The following is a 22051-nucleotide window of genomic DNA, read 5'->3' as shown; positions in this document are numbered from 1 at the left end:
GTCTATTCCTGAGATATTTGTGATTCTTATGACTCTTCACAAGGTGTTGTGCTTCTTATCACGTATTGGTTCTGTGACAAATTGTGAACTGTTAACTAATAATGGGCTTGTTTTACCTAGCTATTAGGGATGCACGATATATCGGCGGCCGATATATTAGCCGGTAAGTGAAAAATGAAAATATTATTATCAGTCCGATAACAGAATTCTGGCCGATAATTTGCGCCGAAATTTTTTAAAGTCCTAATATAGGCCTACGTAAGGTCCGTCTGGCTACACTGAGCTAGCCTACTTGAGCTTGGTTGGCTATACTTTTTCCTCAATATAATGTCAGTGGTGTGAATGTATTTCACCACTCTAACAAAATCTGTGGATATGCGTTCATTTGGGAATCTGTGCTTCTCAAAATTCTCTCGTGAATGATCTGCCATTTAACCTTAACAGAGCGGAGCTCAGCCCTATCTAGAGCCGTCTTGTGCTGGTGTGTTTGCACAAGAAATAAACAAACTCGTTAGTGGGGAGTACATAAGTAGGCCTAGTTCTAAGTTGTGTTTTAGTATTATATTTGCATTACTTTAGCTTGGGTTTTGTATTATTACCTAGAAATATGCTAACCATTCGTGCTTCAGTTCCAGACAGGTCATCATACAGTAACTAGAGAATGTAATTCCAGGGAATTACGAGTGCATGAAAATGAAGCTAGGACAGTTGATAGTTTAGAAGTAGACAGTTTAAAAGTTGAATGTAGATAGTTTAACAGTTGTTAATAAACAGTTTAATAAATGTTGAAAGTTTAAAAGTTAAATGTAGATAGTTTAAAAGTTGTTGATAGACTGATAGTTTAATGCGTGTTGATAGACAAATAGTTTAAAGGCTCTATATATAAGTATAAGTATATATACTTTTTTGATCCCGTGAGGGAAATTTGGTCTCTGCATTTAACCCAAAAAGTTGGATAGTTTAAAGGGACTTTTATTTTAAAACAGCAGTGGGCACAGGAAGCAGTTGAACAGGATCTGCAGTGGGCACAGGAAGCAGTTGAACAGGATCTGTAGTCTTTATACAGCCATATTGTATGCTTAAAGCCTGAGAAAGTTGCTCCAGGTGGCCTGAACACCTGGCATAGGATTCTAATTGCTCTATTGTGATGTCATAATTCAATGTTAAGTCTATGGGGACATTTTAGTAGTTTTTAATTAATAGTTTAAAAAAAGTTACAAAGTTGAAAAATACATAGCTGAAGTCACATAAGTAAGACCTACGCAACACAGTTTGAATGAAGTTAAACGGTTGAAGCTGCATTAAACGCACAGCGTCAGCGGAATAATAAAATAGTATAAGAATAAATCGGATAACATTAGAGTGCATTTTCATGCACTCTAATAAGTTATTAAAACCTTCGGGGCTAACGCCTTTCAGAACTGCTGCAGCAGGTTGTGCGCAACAGAGTAGACGGACATAAGATACAGTCTGAGGAGTTGCATCTTTATTCAGTTACCCGCAGTTGAAACTAAACCTAAGTTTCCCTCACAAACTCTGATTTGGTCGCTATACTGTAGCTTATTCCAAGCTGAGCCGTTTATGAGCGTTTAGACCTAAATGAAAACTATTCAAACTCTCTAGCCACTCACTCGCAATTCACTGACGTCAGGTTCACTTAAAGGAGCCACACATACTGTAGGGCTAGGCTACTGTTATGTTGTTGACTGCCGTACTATTGAGGACTATTATGAGTTCTGTCCATCATTTGGTGGTAGGTAAAATTACTGCAATAAAATTATGCTTATTAAATGCTTTCCCCAAATCACTTTTCACAATTTTTTTTCAAGAGTAATATTATCGGTTATCGTATCGGTATCGGCCACATCAAACCAATAAATATCGGTTATCGTTATCGGCACTAAAATTCCATATCGGTGCATCTCTACTAGCTATGCATTTACCTAGGTCCACCTTCCCTTTTGAAATGTCTCATTGGGAGAATGACTCTGTCTAACATTGTCAGTTGGGCAGTTCAGTTATTTTCCACATCTGCTATTTCCTTTTTGTTGTCTAAAGGGAACTGTGCTTTTAAGCTCACAGAACAAAGTTCAGAGCAATTGTTAATCTCCTCTTTGTTGGCTAGCCTACATTATTATACATGACAGCATTATGCTTTATGGTGGTTAGAGGTTAATCAATTAGTCTGCTATTTCCACAACTGGCTATCGGACCGTGAAAAATAGCGTATATCTCTAATAGCTGAATAAGCTGCCATAATTGAATGAGACCAACACAGGCTTAACATGCCTAGGCACATATGCTGCAACACATCTTTAATTGAAACCCTGCCCGAGATTGAGTTCTCAACACATGGCACCTTCATCTAAGCAGACAAAAACACACACACACTCACACACACACTCACTCACTCACTCACTCCCACACACACACACACACACACTCACACACTCACTCACTCCCACACACACACACACAGACACAGACACACACACACCCAAGCATTATGCAAATAAAACCATTAGCTGACTAATTATGTTTGATGGAAAAGTGGAAATAGGAGTGAATGAAAAAAAGGAATAGTGCAAAAGGAAAACATCCTCAGATCACATGTTTTACTTCTGGAATTGTTTGCACCTGGAATATCAGGTCATTTGCATGGCTTACCCTTAAGTGAGATTAGGCCATGTTCAGATTTACTGTATGGTCAAGGCTTGAAGTTCAGCAACAGGGTGAATAATGTGTATGACCGTCATTGTAGATGAAGTGTTGGTTTGTGCATATCTTCCAGAGGCTTGAGAGCGCATTGTGTGCCACTTATTGGGCCTCAAGAGGATAGCCTTTGACATCTACACATCCACAAAGCACATCAAATCAATAGCTCAAGCAGTTTACCCCAAGTAAACAGTTTACACTGCATAGATTCCACAATGCAACCCCTCTCTGACTCTGTCTGAATAGGCATGTCCCCATACAATTATAAAGTTATCTTATGCATTTTTGTTGCCTTAATAAAACAGCTTCAAGTCATGTTGATGGTAAACTAACTTGTAATAGGGAGAATGGTATGCCTTCCCAACCATACCCTACCCGTCTATAGAGAGCCAGCCTTGCAACTTCACTCTCCCCTGGCCCCATGAATCACAAATTGCTTTACAGCAAATGTGCAGTAACCTACTATTTGTATGAAATGGTGTAATATTACCACATCAGTCCACATGACCCTTCAGAGATTACAGTTTTTCTCAGTCGCTTTGGTGCTTTTTTCAGATCAGAATGAAAATTCTCATAACTATTAGTTCAACCTCCACAACATTTAGTCATTTGTGCACATCATAGTAGCAATTTCTCCTTTCTCTGAACAAATTGCAAATGCTTTTGGACATGTATCAGTTGCTTTCATACAATTCTCTGCTGTTTTTTAACATTATCATTTGCTTATGTCATGTCAGTCAAAATGAACTATACTTATGGATGCTGAATAGTCATTCCCTTCCCAAAAAAAATAATAGTCTTCATTTCATTGCTTGAGTCATTACATACAAAATTGTTGAACTAGTTATCAAATTCTGTCACAATGCTGTGGAATTGCAAAGAGCATACAGTAAAAATGTACGTATTCAGTGTCTTGTACTCACTTACTCCCCTAACTACAGCAATGTGTAACCATACTGTAGTTTTCAAATGGCTGTACAAGTACTGTATAGTGCTGTCTTGAGCATGTCCAGGTAGTGTCACCGAGTTCTGACCTTTTTTTTGCATTGGAAAACACTGAGAGAACTGTCATAATGAAAACATGACAAAGCCATTTGACTATCTTGTTCATAAACGATGGTGTCAAGACTTCTCATTTTGATGACACTGACAGTTTCATTGACATTACAGTTTTTCTCGATCGTTTTGATACCTGTGTCAACTCTGACATCACATTCTCAAAACAGTTAACACCTGTGTCTGAACAAAAGCACTCTGGAGAAAATGACACATTTTGCTTGTAAAAGGCTGTTACTCTCTCAAAACACTTAAAACATGCAGCAAAAGCAAATCTTGCCTTCAAACACTACAACTTGTTGCCAATTCAAAAACACTCTTTAATCAATCATTACACACTGGGCAACAAAATGCAAAATCTAGTTCTCAAAATGAGCTTTCTTGCTATGTCTGTTTCATTACTTTCTCATTTTTCTGGTATCAGAAAAAAAAATCTGAAAAGACAAAATGTACTGAATAAAAAAACAAATTATTAATTCCTCCCAAGATGTAACTGTCATTGACATGTAAGACATACAGCAAACACCTAGCAAGATACTGTAAATTTCATTGAACTACAACTTTCATCGAAATAGACATACAGTAAAGACCTTTTGTACTGTTTTCTCCACCAAATAGGCAATACAGTACTTTGTCTAAATGTGCATTAGATCCATACTTGCAAATAGCAACACAGAACAGACATCTCTTATGTAGAATGAATGATTGTTGATTGAAGAATTGTGCAAAGGAGTTTCACACAGGTGTATCAGAAATTCAGACTGTGAAAAGATGTTTTCCTTCTGTTTAGCATGGGAAAACCAATAGAGTTTGGGGCTTTTGAATGACACCTGTGTTAACTGTTTTGCAAAAGGGTGTGAGAAATGTGTGAATCCAATGAAAATGTGTGAACACATTCGCAAGAGATGACTTCTGCTGTGCAAAGAAAGTAGTCATGAAGACCAAGTGGGTTCTAGTTTACTTAAGCAGGTAAAAGCAATCGAGAAAAACTGTAATACCTGCTTTTGAGGAATGGACTATCCATTTTGAGCAAGTGACGTGCTTTTGCAGGTCATCCACTAGGTTTTGCAGTTTGCACTAATTGTTTTGAGAAATGCACTAACTGTTGTGCAAATGTTAATAGTGATGTGAGAATAGCACCAAAGCGACTGAGAAAAACTGTATTTGTAAACAAACCCACCTGTGTTCAGGGAGAAGGGTGCAAGCCATGAGTGTGTTTACAACAGTTTTGTAAAATACAAATGTAAATGCAAATGCAACGGGGGGCCCAGCAGCAAAAAAAGCCCAAAACATTGCATTGGATACCTACTGCACACGCCCAGATGTGCTGGCATATAGCCAGATTTCAATCAGGAGCTACAGGACAACAGAGGACAGAGCTGTGATTACAGTGGTGGCGATGACATTCTGTTCAATCTCACATTTGCCCACACAGCCATTCAAGACAATTGAAGAGGCTTTTAAAATGTACGTAAAGTGAACGTTGTCAAGATCACCCACCTGTATACTACTACGTTGCATGAATTCATAAACTGCTGAACTTGCTACTGAAATCTAGGCCAGGTGAGATGGCCTCATTTATTTAAAGGCCCTAAAATATTAACCACAAAGGATTTTTCACACTGTGGTTTGTAAATAGCCACTGTCTTACCTGACAGTAAGGCATATATTCCTCTAACCACCATAAAGCATGTCAATGTCACATAGAGTGTCCAACAGTCCTACCTGACAGTGAGACAGTAGATGTAACAGTGAGACAGTATTATGCAACAGTGAGACAGTATTATGCAACAGTAAGACAGTAGATGTAACAGTGAGACAGCATTATGCAACAGTGAGACAGTAGATGTAACAGTGAGACAATAGATGCAACAGTGAGACAATAGATAGTGATGGCAGTAGGCAGCAGATGGGATACTGACCAGATAAAGCACATTGAAGGGTAGAGACCATCATACATGGCTCAGTGAGATGGAAGTCAAAGTATGCTACTGGGAAATGGGTATATTTATATTACACTAGGGCTGGGCGATATATCGATATAAAAGATATATCGATATATTTTAAAATGCGATATGGAATTAGACCATATCGCATATATCGATATAGTTCAAATTTGCGCCGTGATCCTTGCTCCACGCAAGCCGCTGACCGGAGCTCTCTGCACTGCTCCCCTCTCTGCACTGCTGTGAAACTGCACGCTACTTTTCTCATGTATATTTATTTCAGAAAAAGATGGGCCTATTTAATTTTATAGGCTTTTTTTATTTAAGATATTTTTTTTTATTTAAATGTGCACCTTACTTTGCTTACTTACCTTGCACCTTACTTTGATTTCAAAAAAGGCACTCCAGTTTTATGTTTACATTTTACTGTTATTTGAGTAGTGAGTTTTCAATAAAACTACTCATATTTGACTGAACATTTCATTTTACAGCTCTAACTTTGCGGAAAAAATATCGGGATATATATCGTATATCGATATTCAGCCTAAATATATTGGGATATGACTTTTGGTCCATATCGCCCAGCCCTATATTACACATTATTGTATAGTATATATGAGCATGACTGTGCCTGGAGACAAGCAGCATTATCATTTGAATGTGCTGCCATAGGTTTCTTGCCATGCACAGTAGGAAACAAACTCTGCTGACCGATTAATTTAGTAGATTTACACATATTGTTTCTTCAGTGAAAGCTTCTTCTACAGCCAGCAGTTTTTATTATTTTCAAGCATTCACAATCAATTCACCTGTGAGACCCCTTTCATGTCAGTACAGTGAACTGAATGATTTGTATGTGTTTGTGCTGAGACTGCCTGTGTTGTCTGAGAGCCACATTAGTACAGTACTCTCATCTCATTTACTGAGGAGGATGCAGCCAGTGGAACAAAGATGCTGTGATGAGACCCTTATCCAGCCCAGGATCCATTTTCATTCGCTGTGGTCACCCTGACGGTTGAGACCACCCTGTGAGAGACTGACCTTTTTGTCATAGAGGCACTCTTTTACCAAGAATTCACAGCCTAGTAGTGGGTGGTTACTCCATAGAGCAGTGCAGATCAATATCCACTTTAGTCATACTGCCTTAAGCAGACGTCGGTGTGTTGAAAATATTAACTGACATGCAGACATATGCACACACTTGCATGCATGCACACACATAATACACACACACACACATATTTCCTGCAAAGAGGAAGATTCCATGGAATCTGTCGGGGTGAAACTGGCACAAGAAAACCGTGTGGGAGGTGTGTGTGTATGTGTGTTTTGCAGACAGAGAGGAAGAAGATGAAGTTGTGATAGGATGAAAGCTCAGAGCTAGAGCGGGTGAGGATGCAGAGAGGATGTACTCTACTCTATATGTACACACACATCAGTGGCCAGTCTAGTCGGGACATACAGATACTTCAGAATACTCCCTCACACAGAATCCATGTTGTCAGTTTAGCGAAAAATTATCAGTTTAGAATAAAATTAAGGACAATGTATCCATTCAACCATGTATTTACAGTACTCAACATGGTTCATAATATTTTAGGTAACTGGAAAAAAACCCATATAGAAATACATAGCCAATAGGTTTTAATTAAGATTAAAGTGTAAGATTAGTGGTCAGTGTCATACTAAGGCCTTTTGAGGTTGCCAATCACAATGTTTGGTCTTGCCAAATCAATTCTTGGAAGGTTTAAGTTGTTCATTCATTTCCTTTTGAAAGGGATTGCACGCAGCCATAGTGTAAATTGCTTGCTTTTGTCTAGTTTCAGAAGTCCAATCATATAGTTGGCATGCATGTATTAAAATCACAGTAATCCGTCAATACTTTAAGCCCTGTTAAATCTTCATTATTTATAATCTTTCATTGTCTCTCTCTCTGTGTCACTCACATCTCTCTCTCTTGCCCATTTCATTGTCACTAAATGCAGTGAATGATATGAAAGGGACAGAGCTCAGTAGCATGCGGTCAGAGAACATGGAGCTCCTCACTGACAGGGTGGAGTGATAGAAACCTCTAGAAATCTCTACAGAAAGGAACAAACATAAGCGTCTCTGCTTGGAAAACAAACCAGCTATAGGGAGTCCTCTTCATAGGGTCCTCTTTGATTTGTAGATCTCCATGGAAACAACCTCTAGACCCTACAACAACATTGCTATGGAATGGATCTAGTTGCGAGTTTTTTTTTAACCACTTTTTGTTTCCTTTTCCTTGTATGACAATGGAATGATGTGGTCTTACTCTTCCTCTGGACTGGAGTGTGATAGCTAGGATGCTAGAGCTAATGGTAGGACAGCCTCTCTGCTGCAGCTCTGGGTGAGATGATGAGAGGGGTGAGAGAGACTGACTCTGACTGGACTGTGTATAGGGTGATGTAGTGAGGTACAGCGAAACCAATGGAAGTGATTGTTAGGTCCAAGAGGACAGTTCACTTTGGGAGTGGTGAGTGTTTTGCAAGTTTCAACTAGTACATGTTAATCAATTAATGTATTGTTTATAGTGCAGTATCACCATGCAAAATTGAGGAAAATGAGACAAAACATAGAATTGGTATGTTCTGCTTATGCGGCTTACATGTTGATTAGTTTACTCTCTGTTGATTTATTATAGTCTAGTATGGTGTATGTGCACATCATTAATGTGTTTGTGTTGGTAAAGGTAGTCTGTAGGCTTGAAAGAAGTGTGAATTGATAAGTGGAGCAGAGAGGTATTCAGCAGCACTGCATCCATGACAATTCAACATGGAATCTCTGATGCTTGACAAACATCCATGATGATTTCTTTCTCCTGATCATTTGAATATACTGTGCGTGAATATGTACAGAGGAAGTTAGTCAGACCACTGCAACCTGTCACTTAGGTGTACAGAATTCGTAGGTTTGACAGTGTCACTGAGGGTCATTTGTGATTAACAACGTATTTTTTCACTATTCACTGAAACCACCTTTCTCATTTATTTCCCAGTGAGCAGAACAGACCGTAGCGACAAGAAGAAGCTCTTCAGACACTACACAGTGGGCTCCTACGACAGCTTCGACGCCTCCAGGTAAGGCCACTTGACTGCCAAGTGAAAGGTGTGTGTCAGGAGGGGGGTCTGCTAGATACAGGCCCAGGCGCAGGCAGGGAGAGGGGCTTCAGTGGGTGAGTCACATGAGCACCGAGCAGGGATCTAAAAATGTCATGTATCCACAGACAACAGCTTGGAAATGATGTCATCAGAAACCAAACTATTTTGGTATTATCATGTTTCTCCTAAGAAGTGACATGCATTTATGTCTAATGGTATAATTATAGACACATTCTGCATTTTTATCTCAGAAACAAGCTCAGGTTCTTCACTTTGATTTGGACATGAAGGCTACTCTGTGGTCATTTACATGGAGTATGTGATAATGATGACACTTTATGGTGATGAGGTTTGTATCTTAAAGTTGTAATACCGGAATCTGACAAAGAAATGAGATTGAGTTGATTAATAAAATGGTCTAAGAGGACATTACGGTATGGGATTATGTTTGGGATTATAGTCACACTCATAGACCTCTACATGCATCTACATGAGGCATACTCATAGACCTCTACATGCATCTACAGTACAGCACAGTAGACCATTTAGTCAGATTTGCTTTAAAGTCTGGAAGCACTACAAGCAGATTTCTGTAGAAAATTTGAGGAACATGAAAAACATTGATTTTGTTGATGCACTGAGCTCAGGATACTGATCATGTCCTTGTAGATCCTTTCAATACTGTAAATGACCCTGAACCTGCTTAGGTGGAATTTAGACCTGAGAGATATTATATTTCCTGTGTCAGAAATGTCTTTGAATCCTTGTATAATGTGGCAAGGTAACCCTGTAGAGACATAAGAAGTAATGTGAACATTAAAGGTTTCAAAGCCTCTAAGCACTGTTTAGCATTAGATTTGTGCGTTTGTGTGAACTTGTCTGAAGGTACTTATTCCTGTGACCTGGCCAGTGGCAGACGATGAGTTAATCAGCGTTTCATTAATCTGCCGAGCAGGACTTGGGCCGAGCCAAACCTCTCGAGTGCCACACTCTGTTATCTACTCCATACAAATCCTGTCACAAAACAAAACGCCATGAGGCTCAGCCAAATGCCTTGTACATACAAGGGTATAAATGTGTGCCTGGCAATTAGGCTGTGTTTGATCAGGCCCAACATCAGCGCAGGCTTTATTATTCATTAGGCAGGTGGCCAAACCAATCACAAGCGGCGCACCACAGCGTGCCTCGCCGGGGAGCTGGCAGCATCCCAGAAGCCTGCCTAAGGCACACACACACTCCAGAACACACGGAGATCTAGAACAGGACCAGATCACAGTGGGGATGTGTGTGTTGTTTGCACTGGTGCAAAAAAGTGCAGAAACTTGCTCAGTTTCACTTCAGAGTTTGTCTGGCCAGTATGTTCTATTTCCGCTACGTGTGTGTACAGGATTTTGTAGAAGGAGGTTAGTTTGGGTCAAATGAGCCTCTGTGCATTTCCGATGTCTTCTCTAAATACCCACCATTAGAGGAACATAGCCTGAATTAAAAATGGAGTGAGCTGTGTTGTTACAGTGAATGAAATCTCACTGAAATGTTTATTCTCTGAGTGTGGCAGAGCGCTACTGTATGTGGAGACAGCTCTTCTGCACATGGCCTTATTTAAACACTGGCTACACTCCCCCAGGCCTCCCTTACGGCATTAAATATTCATTGTGATTTTTTTTCTCACTGACAGAAGGTGTCATTTAATTTTGCATGAGAGGCAAAATGTCTTGAGCAGTTTCACAGGCTTAGATGATCTCGCAGAGGACTAGTTTTCTTCAGTTCGCTCTCTGAGAATCTGAATCTTCTCCCAAATCTTACAAACTTAATGTATACTTTCATCTTGGCTGTGCTGACTGACCAGCGGTGGTCACAATGCTGCTTACAACTGTAGTAGGAAGAGAACAAGTGTACTGTACACATTTCCTTAACCTACTGGTAAGACATTGTGAGGCAGTGTTACTGTGAACTATTCATCCCCAGCGGAATTACAGGCAGAAAATACATAGGTAAATGTGTGTGGTAGCCTTGCCTATATCTGCTGTGCTGAGCATCCTTAAAACTGATTGCGTTGCTAGGGCAACAGGGCATCTGTTCAGTTGCTAGGAGTATGCCTGCCTTTCTCTCTCTCTCTCTCTCTCTCTCAGCACCCAGCACCAGACTGCCTGTACAGAATAGAAGTCTCCACAGTCCGAACTATGCATGCTGGGATAACTTTATATAAACTCTGAAGTGTGTGCGTTTTTTTTGTCAGAATTATAATGTTTGTTGAATTATGGACATCATTTCGCCAAAAATGCTAAAACAGGTGGCACGTTATTGAGACTATAAAGTAGTTTTATGTTACAATAGGAGAGACAGAAACAGAACTCACAACACTATTAAATTGTGACATGACATGACATGCCAGAGTGATGTTGCGTGTACTAACAGATGTTCATCCTGGCTGCCTGATTTGCGCATTTTAGTAATTTGTTATGTAATCGGGCATAAAGGAGAATCGTTTATAATTGTATGGAGAGGCTCATCCCTCATATTAGCTGCACGTCAGTAAATTAAGAGATTTGTCCGACTTCACTGACTGAATTGCACAATTACATTATGTCATGGAGGTAGAGTAGCGAGAATATAAATCGTTTTCTGTGTGGTATGTTGGTTATCGTGAAATTGTCTGTTTTCGACAATCGCTTATCTATTAAAATTGGCGTTTGCCGGCACCGACAATACTTTCTCCAGCTCTGATATTACGCGCGCGCTCATTCCGGGTGTCCTGTGGTGCTGAGGATTAATGAGCATGTCATTCACGTGCAAGCTATCTTTCACTCTGTCTCCGCCACCCCGCCGCTGACTGGACTTTCTTTTGCTTTCCAAACAAGCACGCACGGGCCTGCGCTTTCATGCAACAATCACGCTCTCCTCCTCCCTCACTGCTGCGCGCACTTTTCAACCGGGATTCTGTTATTGCTGCCCTCTTTCTCTCCGTTCCGTTTCGTTTGTGCTTTCATCATTTATTTAATCGGTAATGATTCTCACCGACGTCACACTGTGTTGCTGGCTAGGGCCTCCGCGTGTCGCTCCCGCCCGGGTGACGGCTCCGTTCGCAGCGGCTGAGGAGGGGTGGCGTTTTTCGGGAGATGTGGACGCCGGTGCGGCGGCGTCGTCGTCTCGCTGTTAATTTCAAATAAGTGATCGTTTCCCCGGGCTACCGGTGCTCGCAAAGATGAACCTGCACTCGGGCCGTGCAACCGTGGCGATGATGCGGATGATGGGCTGCAATAACGGGCGCTATGCGCGTAATTTTCTCCACAGTGACTGCGTGATCGATGAGAAGACTGTGGTCCTCCAGAAAAAGGACAATGAGGGCTTCGGCTTTGTGTTACGAGGAGCCAAAGGTAAGTGAGTGATGGCATCTCTTCTCCTCCACGGTCCCTCATCATCTTCCCTATGGGCTGCTATCAGAGCCACCCAAACAGCTGACAGCAGTGGACATAGATGTATGCCAAGAGGATGCATTTCATTCCTTGTTTACTAGTCTCCCCGTTATTGTGACTTTAATTTGTTTTAACCGTATTTATCTACAACTTATCTTGTCTACAAATATATCATTGCCTATGTGTGCCCCATACTAGTGTGTTTTTGTTATTTTGAAGTGTTACAACCTAATCAAACAACTTCAGTCATTCTTTGGCCAGTGGTGCACACTGACATGTTTTTTTTTTATCTGTCAGACATGCACTCGTGTGTGTGTATCCTCTTTAGCACACACACGCACACATAGACCAGTCACCCACTCTGTAGACTACAGATCAATTCCAACATAGAGAAGTGTTTGCTGTGGTGGACAAGGGAAAACAACTCTTCTCTCAGATATGGGCAGAGAACATTTGAATTCACACAGGCAAATGTTTGTTCATTTTCCCTGGGTTAATGTTCCAAATATACAAGCTGGATGTTTTGCTTGCATGCCTCTGTCTTCTGTGCATATGTGTGTGTGTGTGTGAGAGAGAGAGATATTGGTATTTCATAGTCTGTCATTAACAGTGGAATGTTCCCGAATTCATGTCAGTAATACCACACAGACACCCGTCCATCTCCCTTGGGTGCTGTTATCTGTACCTGCCCTACTCCTCCCCCTTTCTGAGTCTTCTCTCCCAGTATTCACACACCCTACACACACACACACACACACACACACACACATGGTCTCTCTCTCCTGTTCTCTTCTCACTCTCTCTCTCACACACACGCACATACATACACACTCACACACAAACACACACATGCACACACTGGGCCAGGACGTGAGTCAGTGTGTGAGCAGCATTAGCATTAGCATTAGCGTAGCTTTCTGGAGACATCACTCTGCCTCTCATCAGCACAGCTCCCATTTCCATGAGCCTCTTCACAGGGATGACTCCAGCTGATCCATAGACAACACACACACAGAGAAATATATGCCAGCGATCTCTCTCTCTCACACACACACACACGCACGCACACACACACACATACACACACACGCACGCGCGCACACACACACACACACACACACACACACACACACACACACACACACACATCATCATTATACACATACACAAAAAGAGAGAGAGACATCCAAGAACAAATACATAACCATACCCCCTCTTGTGTGCTCTCTGTCTGTATCTCTGTCTATCTCTCTCTGTCTCTCTCTCACTCTCACTCTCTCTCTGTCTCTCTCTCTGACACACACACACACACACACACACACACACACACACACACACACGCACCCTTACTGTAAGACCTTGATTTATGAGACGTGTCAGTTGTCAGCACTGGTTTTGTGGAGCCATAGGGGCAGACTCTAAGCCTCGGTGTCCAGAGAGCCAGGAGCAGGCTTGGGAGGGTACACGAGACATTAGAGCCTGCTCAGACATCAGAAACAACAAAACACACACACACACACAGAGAGAGAGAGAGAGAGAGAGATTCTTTCAGCAACTTCCCCCTCTCTTACAGTAATTCCTGTGAAGGCCAACATGTCAGATGCTTGACTGATTCTTTTCCTGATGTGTTTGTTTGTTTCCCCTCGGCCTCTGCCTGGCGTGGTGCCATCCTGGGCTGCCCCTCAGCTGACACCCCTATTGAGGAGTTCACGCCCACCCCGGCGTTCCCGGCACTGCAGTACCTGGAGTCGGTGGACGAGGGCGGAGTGGCATGGCAGGCGGGGCTGCGCACCGGTGACTTCCTCATCGAGGTAAGAGCTGCCCTGCGTCCTGCGCTCCTCAAACCCACTGGACAGAGTGTCCCAGAGGGGCCTAGGGGGTGGGAGGGGGCGACGGATGCAAGCGCTTTGGTACCTGACAAGCATGGGCTTACATCTTTACAGTTGCAGTCTCTCCAAGAGAAGTGCTGCTTTTCTTTTGGCTCTTTTTCCAGTGATGTTGTTTGAGCTGCTAATGATATGCAGTGCGTTCGTTCAAGACAGAAAATTGGCTTGACATTTTTGCGAGTGCATTGATCAGACACATCATTTTAATCAAGGTGGCAGAACAGAACTGAGTGTGCTTTGTTGGCCTGTCAGGCTGCGCACAGGAGAGTTTAGCACTTTCTCACAGCTAACAGAGTGAGACAGAGGGTCTGGGGGGCTTCACTGTACACTAGTGAGGAGCAGTGGCTGCTTGATGCTCGTCCAAGAGCAGGGCTTTCCAGGACTCTGCTTATTTGTACAGGGGATTCTGAGTTGAGGCGTTCTATACTCCGCAGCGTGTTATACATCGGTGTAATGATGTAATAGTATTGACTCGACATAGTGAGTTGGTTATGTTTCCATCTTACTCACTGTTTTGATCCAGCCGGAGTGAAGACAGTGGAACACAATGCTGTGTTGATGCTGTATGGCTGTACTAAGTCTGTCTGTTTTGTGTATGGAGATTAGAAGCATGGCCATCATTAGGACACTGCTGCTGGAATCACAGTTTGCAGTTAAATGGAGCAAGAAATGATACGAGGCCACAGAATTTCCTCTCTCCACTGGGATATCCCTCCTTCCTCTTCCCTCTCTCTCGCTCCCCTCCATCATTGTCTCTTTCTCAGCCTGTTCTCCTTCTACCACATATTATTGACGTTTCACTCACTCTTCCCCCATTTGGCCCTGTCCCTCTGGCTACCCGGCCTCTTGGTCAGTGTTCCCTGACCACAGCATGGGAATGTCTGCCCTGTCCCCTTTCTGCTACTGCTTCAGCCTAAATAATGAAGGCTCTGCAATGTGACTCCTTCTGTGAAAGCATCCCTGAGCAGAGTGTGCCACACACACACACACACACACACACACACACACACACACACACACACACACACACACACACACACAGCAACCATCTCACATGCAGTGAATACATTTGGTGAACTAAACAGGCTGAGTGGCAAAGCTAAAATATGTTAGTGTGTGTGTGTGTGTGTGTGTGTGTGTGTGTGTGTGTGTGTGTGTGTGTGTGTGTGTGTGTGTGCTCATTGAATGGTTGAATGCACTGAGTGTTCTGAAAAGCAGTATACTGTAGCTGGACCTTGTTCATCCTCTTAAATAATCAAGGAAGCTGGTTTTAGGGCAGTCATCAGATCTGTCACTGTGGGCATTTGTGTGTTTGTGTATGTGTGTGTTTCCATCCAACTTACTTCATAAAACTCAGCATCCATGATTTAAAACACTGCTCAGCATAGCATCAAAGTTTCATGGCCCTGTGCGTATGTGCCTGTGTCAGATGACTATTGCATAGCTGTCTCTTGTGTGTCATGGGCATGCCATGCAGTGGCAGGAAAAAGCTCTGTTGGTATACCATTGTGGAGCGTGCAGTTCAGGTGCCAACCCATGGGGTACTTTGTTCTCTGCCAGCATGATTGGAAACCTTATCTGATAGAGAATTAGGTTTTCAACAAGGAGAGAGAGAGTAAGGGAGAGAGAGAGAGAGAGAGAGAGAGAGAGAGAGAGAGAGAGAGAGAGAGAGAGAGAGAGAGAGAGAGAGAGAGAGACGTGATGTGATGTGAAATTCCCATCTTCATCCACAGGTAACAAGCAGATATTGAGCGTTTATTTTTATCTCCTGGTCCATTTCTGCTGTCTCTATCCCTCCCTCTCTGCAGCGTAATACAGCAGCCCATGTTGTTCTCTCTGGCCCTGAGTGTGGGCTTTTGAAGTTTGGGCCAGCCTGCCCTCAGTGGCAAATCATTACTCAGCCAGGGCACCCGCCATCTCACATCGCACCCGCAGCTCTCAGCTCACAGAGCCATGGAGGCTTCTACTAGGCCTTGTCCTTCAGTAGATATGTGCTGTTCCATGCCTGCCCAGGCTCTCAGCCTTGGTTACAACATGCTGATTGTTGTAGTAACTGAAGACCTAGGAGTTAATTGAGGTGTCTGTCAGAAAGCAATGTGAGGGATCAAACTTTATGCACACACCTTGGTCACCCTCACAGTTTGTGTTGGCAGCATCATCCTCTCCTTGTTCCAAGCCTTGCTGAGCCCCTGGCAGCAGTAGTCAGGAGTCCTGCTTCACCAGCGAGGTCACACAGCCCCAGAGCCAGGGTAGGAATTTCACGGCGGCCACGACGGCCATGGCCCCTTGCGTTGGCCGTGATGCTCCTTTGAAAATCAGAGGTGTACAGGCCACGGTGGCCTTGGTGCCTCCTTTCAATATTCTGCTTTGTCTCCGACTAATAGCGATTTTTATTTAGCTTATGGCCTGTCAAAATAATCTTAGCATTCACATCACAAATTAATGTAGTCTTTTACGCAGTGGAGTAGCAGCCGTGGCCCACTGGTTAGCACTCTGGCCTTGTAACCAGAGGGTTGCCGGTTCGTTCCCCGACCAGTGGGCCGCGGCTGAAGTGCCCTTGAGCAAGGCACCTAACCCCTCACTGCTCCCAGAGCGCCGCCATTGTAGCAGGCAGCTCACTGCGCCGGGATTAGTGTGTGCTTCACCTCACTGTGTGCTGAGTGTGTTTCACTGATTCACCGATTGGGTTAAATGCAGAGACCAAATTTCCCTCACGGGATCAAAAAAGTATATATAGTTATACTTATACTAGAAAGTGACAGCGCACGGCAAGAAAGAAACTGCGTCCAAATTCACCCATTCTTCTCAGTTGAACTACTCGCGAAGTAGCCTACTCATCACACAGACATCACAAGTATCACATCACATGAAAGAGCTTTTTCTCAGCTTTTAAACGATGTTAGCCGCTAATTGCTGTGGTGAACGGTTCGCGAGAAAAGTAAATAATATAATTAAATTTAATCAAATTCTACTTAAGGTTCTGCGCCCATCTCCCGACCCATTCAGCTCAGTGGAATACTTCACGAACCCTTCGTTCAACACACGACAAACCATATATCAGAATAAACAGCAGACCTTACCGAACACAAAGGTGTAAAGCAGTCCCCTGTACAGTTAGCCGTTCCAGAGTAATCCAGTTTTGAATTTGCAGCAAATTTCGACATGCATGGATGTCTCCAAGTTTGGGCTTTAAGTTTTACAATGTGTTTAAATTGTTCTACATGGTTTCATAACAGGCCAAATACTAAATACATGTTACAAATATCGCCTAGATATCGGTAAATATTAAAATCAGAGGACAGCTGACTTTGTGTTTGTGTTTGTGAAAAGTAGCCTTAATGATCACAAAATGCTAAGCATGCGTCTAGGCTATTTGAGTTGAGCTGTGCTTAAATTGTTCAATACATTATTTCATAACAGGCCAAATATAAAATAAATGTTAAATATAGCCTAGATACACTTTGATCATTTTTATAGCCTATTACTGTAGTTACGGTAACTTTGGCCTTGGTGCCCTGACATGTGGCCTTTGTGCCCCCCACCAAATATGCCAAACTGAAGGCCAAGTGGCCTTGCCCCTAAAATGGTGAAATTCCAAACCTGCCCAGAACGCAGATGTCTTTCCTGGTCTGCGTACAGCACGCCTGGTGCTCTGGCTCCACTAATACTTCTCCTCACATTCTGATTGATTTCATTCATTGCAGAGATATGAAGTGTGGCCATTAACAATTATAGCTTTTTTTATCATTTGCGTTTAATATGCCAATTTGGCTAAACTATGAAGTAATTTGAATGCATATAAAGCCAGTGTGTTTGATGTTTACACATGGAGGTCAGGTTGTAATGGCTGCTAGTCTGTGAAATGGGAGCCAAGTCAGAGTGTGGGTCAGGTGTGGTGCGGAGCGGGACAGAGCCTGGCCCAGCGGCCTAACTGACCACCTGAGCCTCGTCCAAAGGGTTGTGTTGTGTAGCAATCTCCCAATTTAGGCCCAGGACACTTTCTGTCACAGTCTTGTGTTCAGAGGACCAGCTGCCCCTCATTTGCAGTATGCCTGGTCCTGAAATACAGTCACTTAGGGGATGTTGTACAGAACAAGTTTTTGGTACGTTGTTGGTTACACAGCTTTGGGTTGTGGAGTCATAGCTGAAGTGGTGCAGAGGGGCAAAGCAGCATCCCAGGACCCACGCCCAGCATGACCGCTAGCCATGTGAGAATGTGAGAGCGTGTATCGCTCCCCTGAAATGAGGTTAAAGGCACCCTTAACAAGATTTGATCTCGGAGTTTCCCTACAGTTGAGAAGCGCAATAATAAACAAACTAAATATGCGTCTTTTGCAACAATGTATGGCCATAACTCCGATATAATATAGAGGTAATGCACCAACAGCAGTCTGTAGAAAAAGATCTCTGAATTCCTGTTCCATAGCAGCTCTTTTCCGGGGGTTCCCCAAAACTAGAAAGTTGGTAGGTCGGTAATAACCTACAGAGGGCTGCTAGGACAATGACGGAAGTGCCGTTTGTCATGTTATGAGGTTATGTGCCCTCAAAATGTTTTTGGAAATGTTAGGATAAGGGGAAAAAAACTGTTAAGGGTGCCTTTAACAGTGATCTCTGAAAATGAGCTCATTAATTATCTTTATAATTAATTTATCTTTGACCATAATGGAATTTTGATGTATGACTCTATGCTATGACTACATTAAGCAAATAGAAATACGCTTATTTGAGGTAAAAAATAATCTCTGTCCACATTATATTTTTTCAAAAGTTTGGCGTCCACAAAAGAACAGTGAAACTCCATAGAAGTGTTTGGTTTTGGTGATGTCGTTGGTGGTGTTGTTGGTGAAACACAAATTTGAGCAGTATCATAGCAACTGCACATCATCGTGTTTGAAGCTTTCCGTTTCCCCTGTACACCCTACAACCCGGAGTTCTAAAACGTATCCACAAAAAGAGATTGTTTTCAAAACGTGTTGGAAACGCTGTTTTAATGTGGATGGAGAGGGGTAAACAGAGTAATAATTATGCATATTTATATTTACTCAACTTAATGTGGACAATGTGGATAGACACTAACTATCTTGTGGCCTCAGAAGTCAAGCTGTTCTTAAAGAGAACACAGGATTCCTGTACACCGTCAGTGTAGTATAATCAGTATCATGAACTCACTCATATTCTGCCCCATAAAGCATGACTTGACTTGATAAAGCTTTGACAGTGACAGTAGCTTGAAGAGCATTAAATCTCTCCTGGACTAAAGCATACCTGCCTCTGCAGTCAAGTGCAGCTCTGATGCATTGCAGCCTTGCTGCAGCGGAGCCGACTGAGCTGTCAGTGCAGCGCGTCCTTGCGTCTGCCCCGCAGGGACTGACAGGAGCCGGGGAAGAGGTCAGCTGGGGCCAAGGCTCTTAGTAGATTGCTTGGACAGCATGGCGGCATCACCGGCGAGATCAATCCGCCCGTCTCTCTCTCTGTCCCCCATCCCAATCAAACATGGTGGCTGGATGACCGGCTTGGCTGGCCGGCTGTCAGCGGTCCGCAGATGGGGTGTAGAGGGTCGCGGGATTTATGTGGCAGTTAAAAGGAAATATGGCCTGATCGTCACATTCACAGACAGGGCATGTGTGTTCCCCCTACAGTCTTAAAGGAGAGAGGGAGGGATAGAGAGAGAGAGAGGGAGAGAGAGAAAGAGAGATGGAGAGGTGGAGAGCAAGGGTGCACTGCTGTAGACCTCTACGCAAACAGAACAAGATGAAGAGTGAGCGAGTGAGGGCGTGAGAAAAAGAGCAATGAGGGGGGAACTGTGAGAGCGGTGAGAGAGGGGTAAACGTGTGGAAGATAAAGCGGGTGGCAAGTCCAAACCATAGTGAGAAACGCTAACTGTATTGATGTGCTCACTTGCTCATGGACAATGTCAAAAGAAGTATAAATGGCTCTGTGAAAAGCGCAGCGCGGTGTAAAAGCTCTCCATGCCTCTGTGGGCCTGACAGAGAGCAGTTGAACTTTAGCTGTTACGTAAACGCACCTCTCCATCTTCCCTCCTCCACCCCTCTATATCAGGACAAGTCTATAATACACTCCAGTGGCAGTGCAAGTGCATGGAGTGTGCAGGGATTGTGTGGAGGACAACCCTATGGAATGGGAAGATCTCTCCTCTCTCCCTCCTCTCTCTCTCTCTCTCTCCCTCCCATCACTGCATTAACATTCCTGAATCTAGAATAAGCATCTCAGCGTGTCCCAGATAGTCCACTCTTATGTCTGCAATGTCCGGTTAAGGTTCTAGTGTAGGGGTGTCATGCTGTGTGTATTTTGATTAAATAGACGTAGGTGGAAAGTGCAGTGGCTTTTTTTAAGAGTTACTTTGCATGTTCAGGGTATACCCTTTGGTTGTACTGATCTCTGCCTACAACAGTGTTGTCATAGTCATCGTTTAAGAGATTGTTTGGTCAGAGATTGATATCCCTGGTAATAAACCTTTTTAGACTAATTAAACAGTGAGACATACATTTTGCAGTTCTCCCCAGTAGAGGAAACTGACTACACAGATTAAATCCCAAAACAAACAAACAAACAGCATCAAATGTTAATGTTGTAAGAATTGATCATGGAAGATTACGAAATGGAAACATCTAGAGCTGTTTTCCAGTTTATAATGTGTGTCACAGACTTATTAGTTGTGATAATTACATAATCTAATAGAGGGCACTCTTGACAAGCGGTCTGTGGACACACACACACACACACACACACACACATTATGCGCGCGCAGCCAGCTCAGGCAACCCTGTGGAGCCTCAGCCCTGCTGGCTTCCCCTGATTGATCTTGATGAAAGTGCAGGTGTTGCCCTTGACCCAGTTACATACTGTGTGTGTGTGTGTGTGTGTGTGTGTGTGTGTGTGGCACAGCTTTGCCACGCGGCAGGCAGTGTTATTTAAGGTAACGCTATGTGTCTACACTTCAGGCTGTTGGTTGCCGTCACTTTAAAACACACACACACACACTCCGATGTGGAGCTGTCTGCTATGCAATGCATTCTCACTTCACAGCAACATTGCTGTAGCTGTGAGATAATAGTGTCGTAAAGAAGTGCATCATCACTGTCATCAGAGCCTCAATTGCTGCATCAGTCAGACATCTGTGAGCCTGAAGGAGGTGGGATGTGCATCAGCACAGTGGCTGTGTGCCTGAAGGAGATGGGATGTGCATCAGCACAGTGGCTGTGTGCCTGAAGGAGATGGGATGTGCATCAGCACAGTGGCTGTGTGCCGTGCCGTGCCGAGCTGGAGTGATGCGGTCACCAGGCTAGCACCCTTCACTCGAGGGGGATTGAGCATGAAATGAACACATATTGTGCTCATTACTCAAGAGGGTTCCTGAGCATCTGCAGGAGGGTACACACACACACACACACACACACACACACACACACACACACACACACACACACACACACACACACATAGACTCACAGACACTCAAGCTCACACACAGACACAGACACACGTGCGCCTACACACACTCACACACAAATACACACACACACACACATACACACCACACACACACATACACAGGCATTCAGTTGTGTCTGCTCTGATGGAGATAACTCAATGATGTTTCACATCACTGCCCCAAACCTGCCAAAAAAAGCCAGTGGAGGAGAGGGGCAGTATCCAGGCTCCTGTAGCTGCTCCATATATGAATGTTTAGACATGAAAGCAGCAGCTATATCACCAATTCAGGTGGGCTCCAGGCTCAAGCATGAGTAAGAGGGGCAATTACTATTCCGGCAGTGAAACACAGTTTTAGCCCTTTATCTGTATGGGTTTTCCTACTCTTTACATGCCCTTGTGTGGTAACCTCTGTTTAGACATGTAGTTGTGAATAATCATATGAAAGTACAGTATGAAGG

At 43.2% G+C, this 22051-nt stretch overlaps 1 protein-coding gene across 2 annotated transcripts in view; it reads left to right on the top strand.

Moving 5' to 3' along the window:
- LOC121682079 (SH3 and multiple ankyrin repeat domains protein 2-like) overlaps positions 1 to 22051 on the top strand; it is a 133243-nt gene that overhangs the window by 76145 nt on the left and 35047 nt on the right. For both annotated transcript variants that reach the window (XM_042062082.1, XM_042062081.1), the window contains exons 14-16: positions 8737 to 8818; positions 12131 to 12213; positions 13939 to 14063. In XM_042062082.1, the coding sequence (XP_041918016.1) occupies positions 8737 to 8818; positions 12131 to 12213; positions 13939 to 14063 (290 nt within the window). The remainder of the gene's footprint in view (positions 1 to 8736; positions 8819 to 12130; positions 12214 to 13938; positions 14064 to 22051) is intronic.

This window comes from Alosa sapidissima, chromosome 14 (genome assembly GCF_018492685.1).
Source record: "Alosa sapidissima isolate fAloSap1 chromosome 14, fAloSap1.pri, whole genome shotgun sequence".
In the NCBI taxonomy this organism is placed as follows: domain Eukaryota; kingdom Metazoa; phylum Chordata; class Actinopteri; order Clupeiformes; family Clupeidae; genus Alosa; species Alosa sapidissima.
Note: the sequence above shows the minus strand (reverse complement) of the source record. Positions and strands in the feature narration are given on the sequence as shown.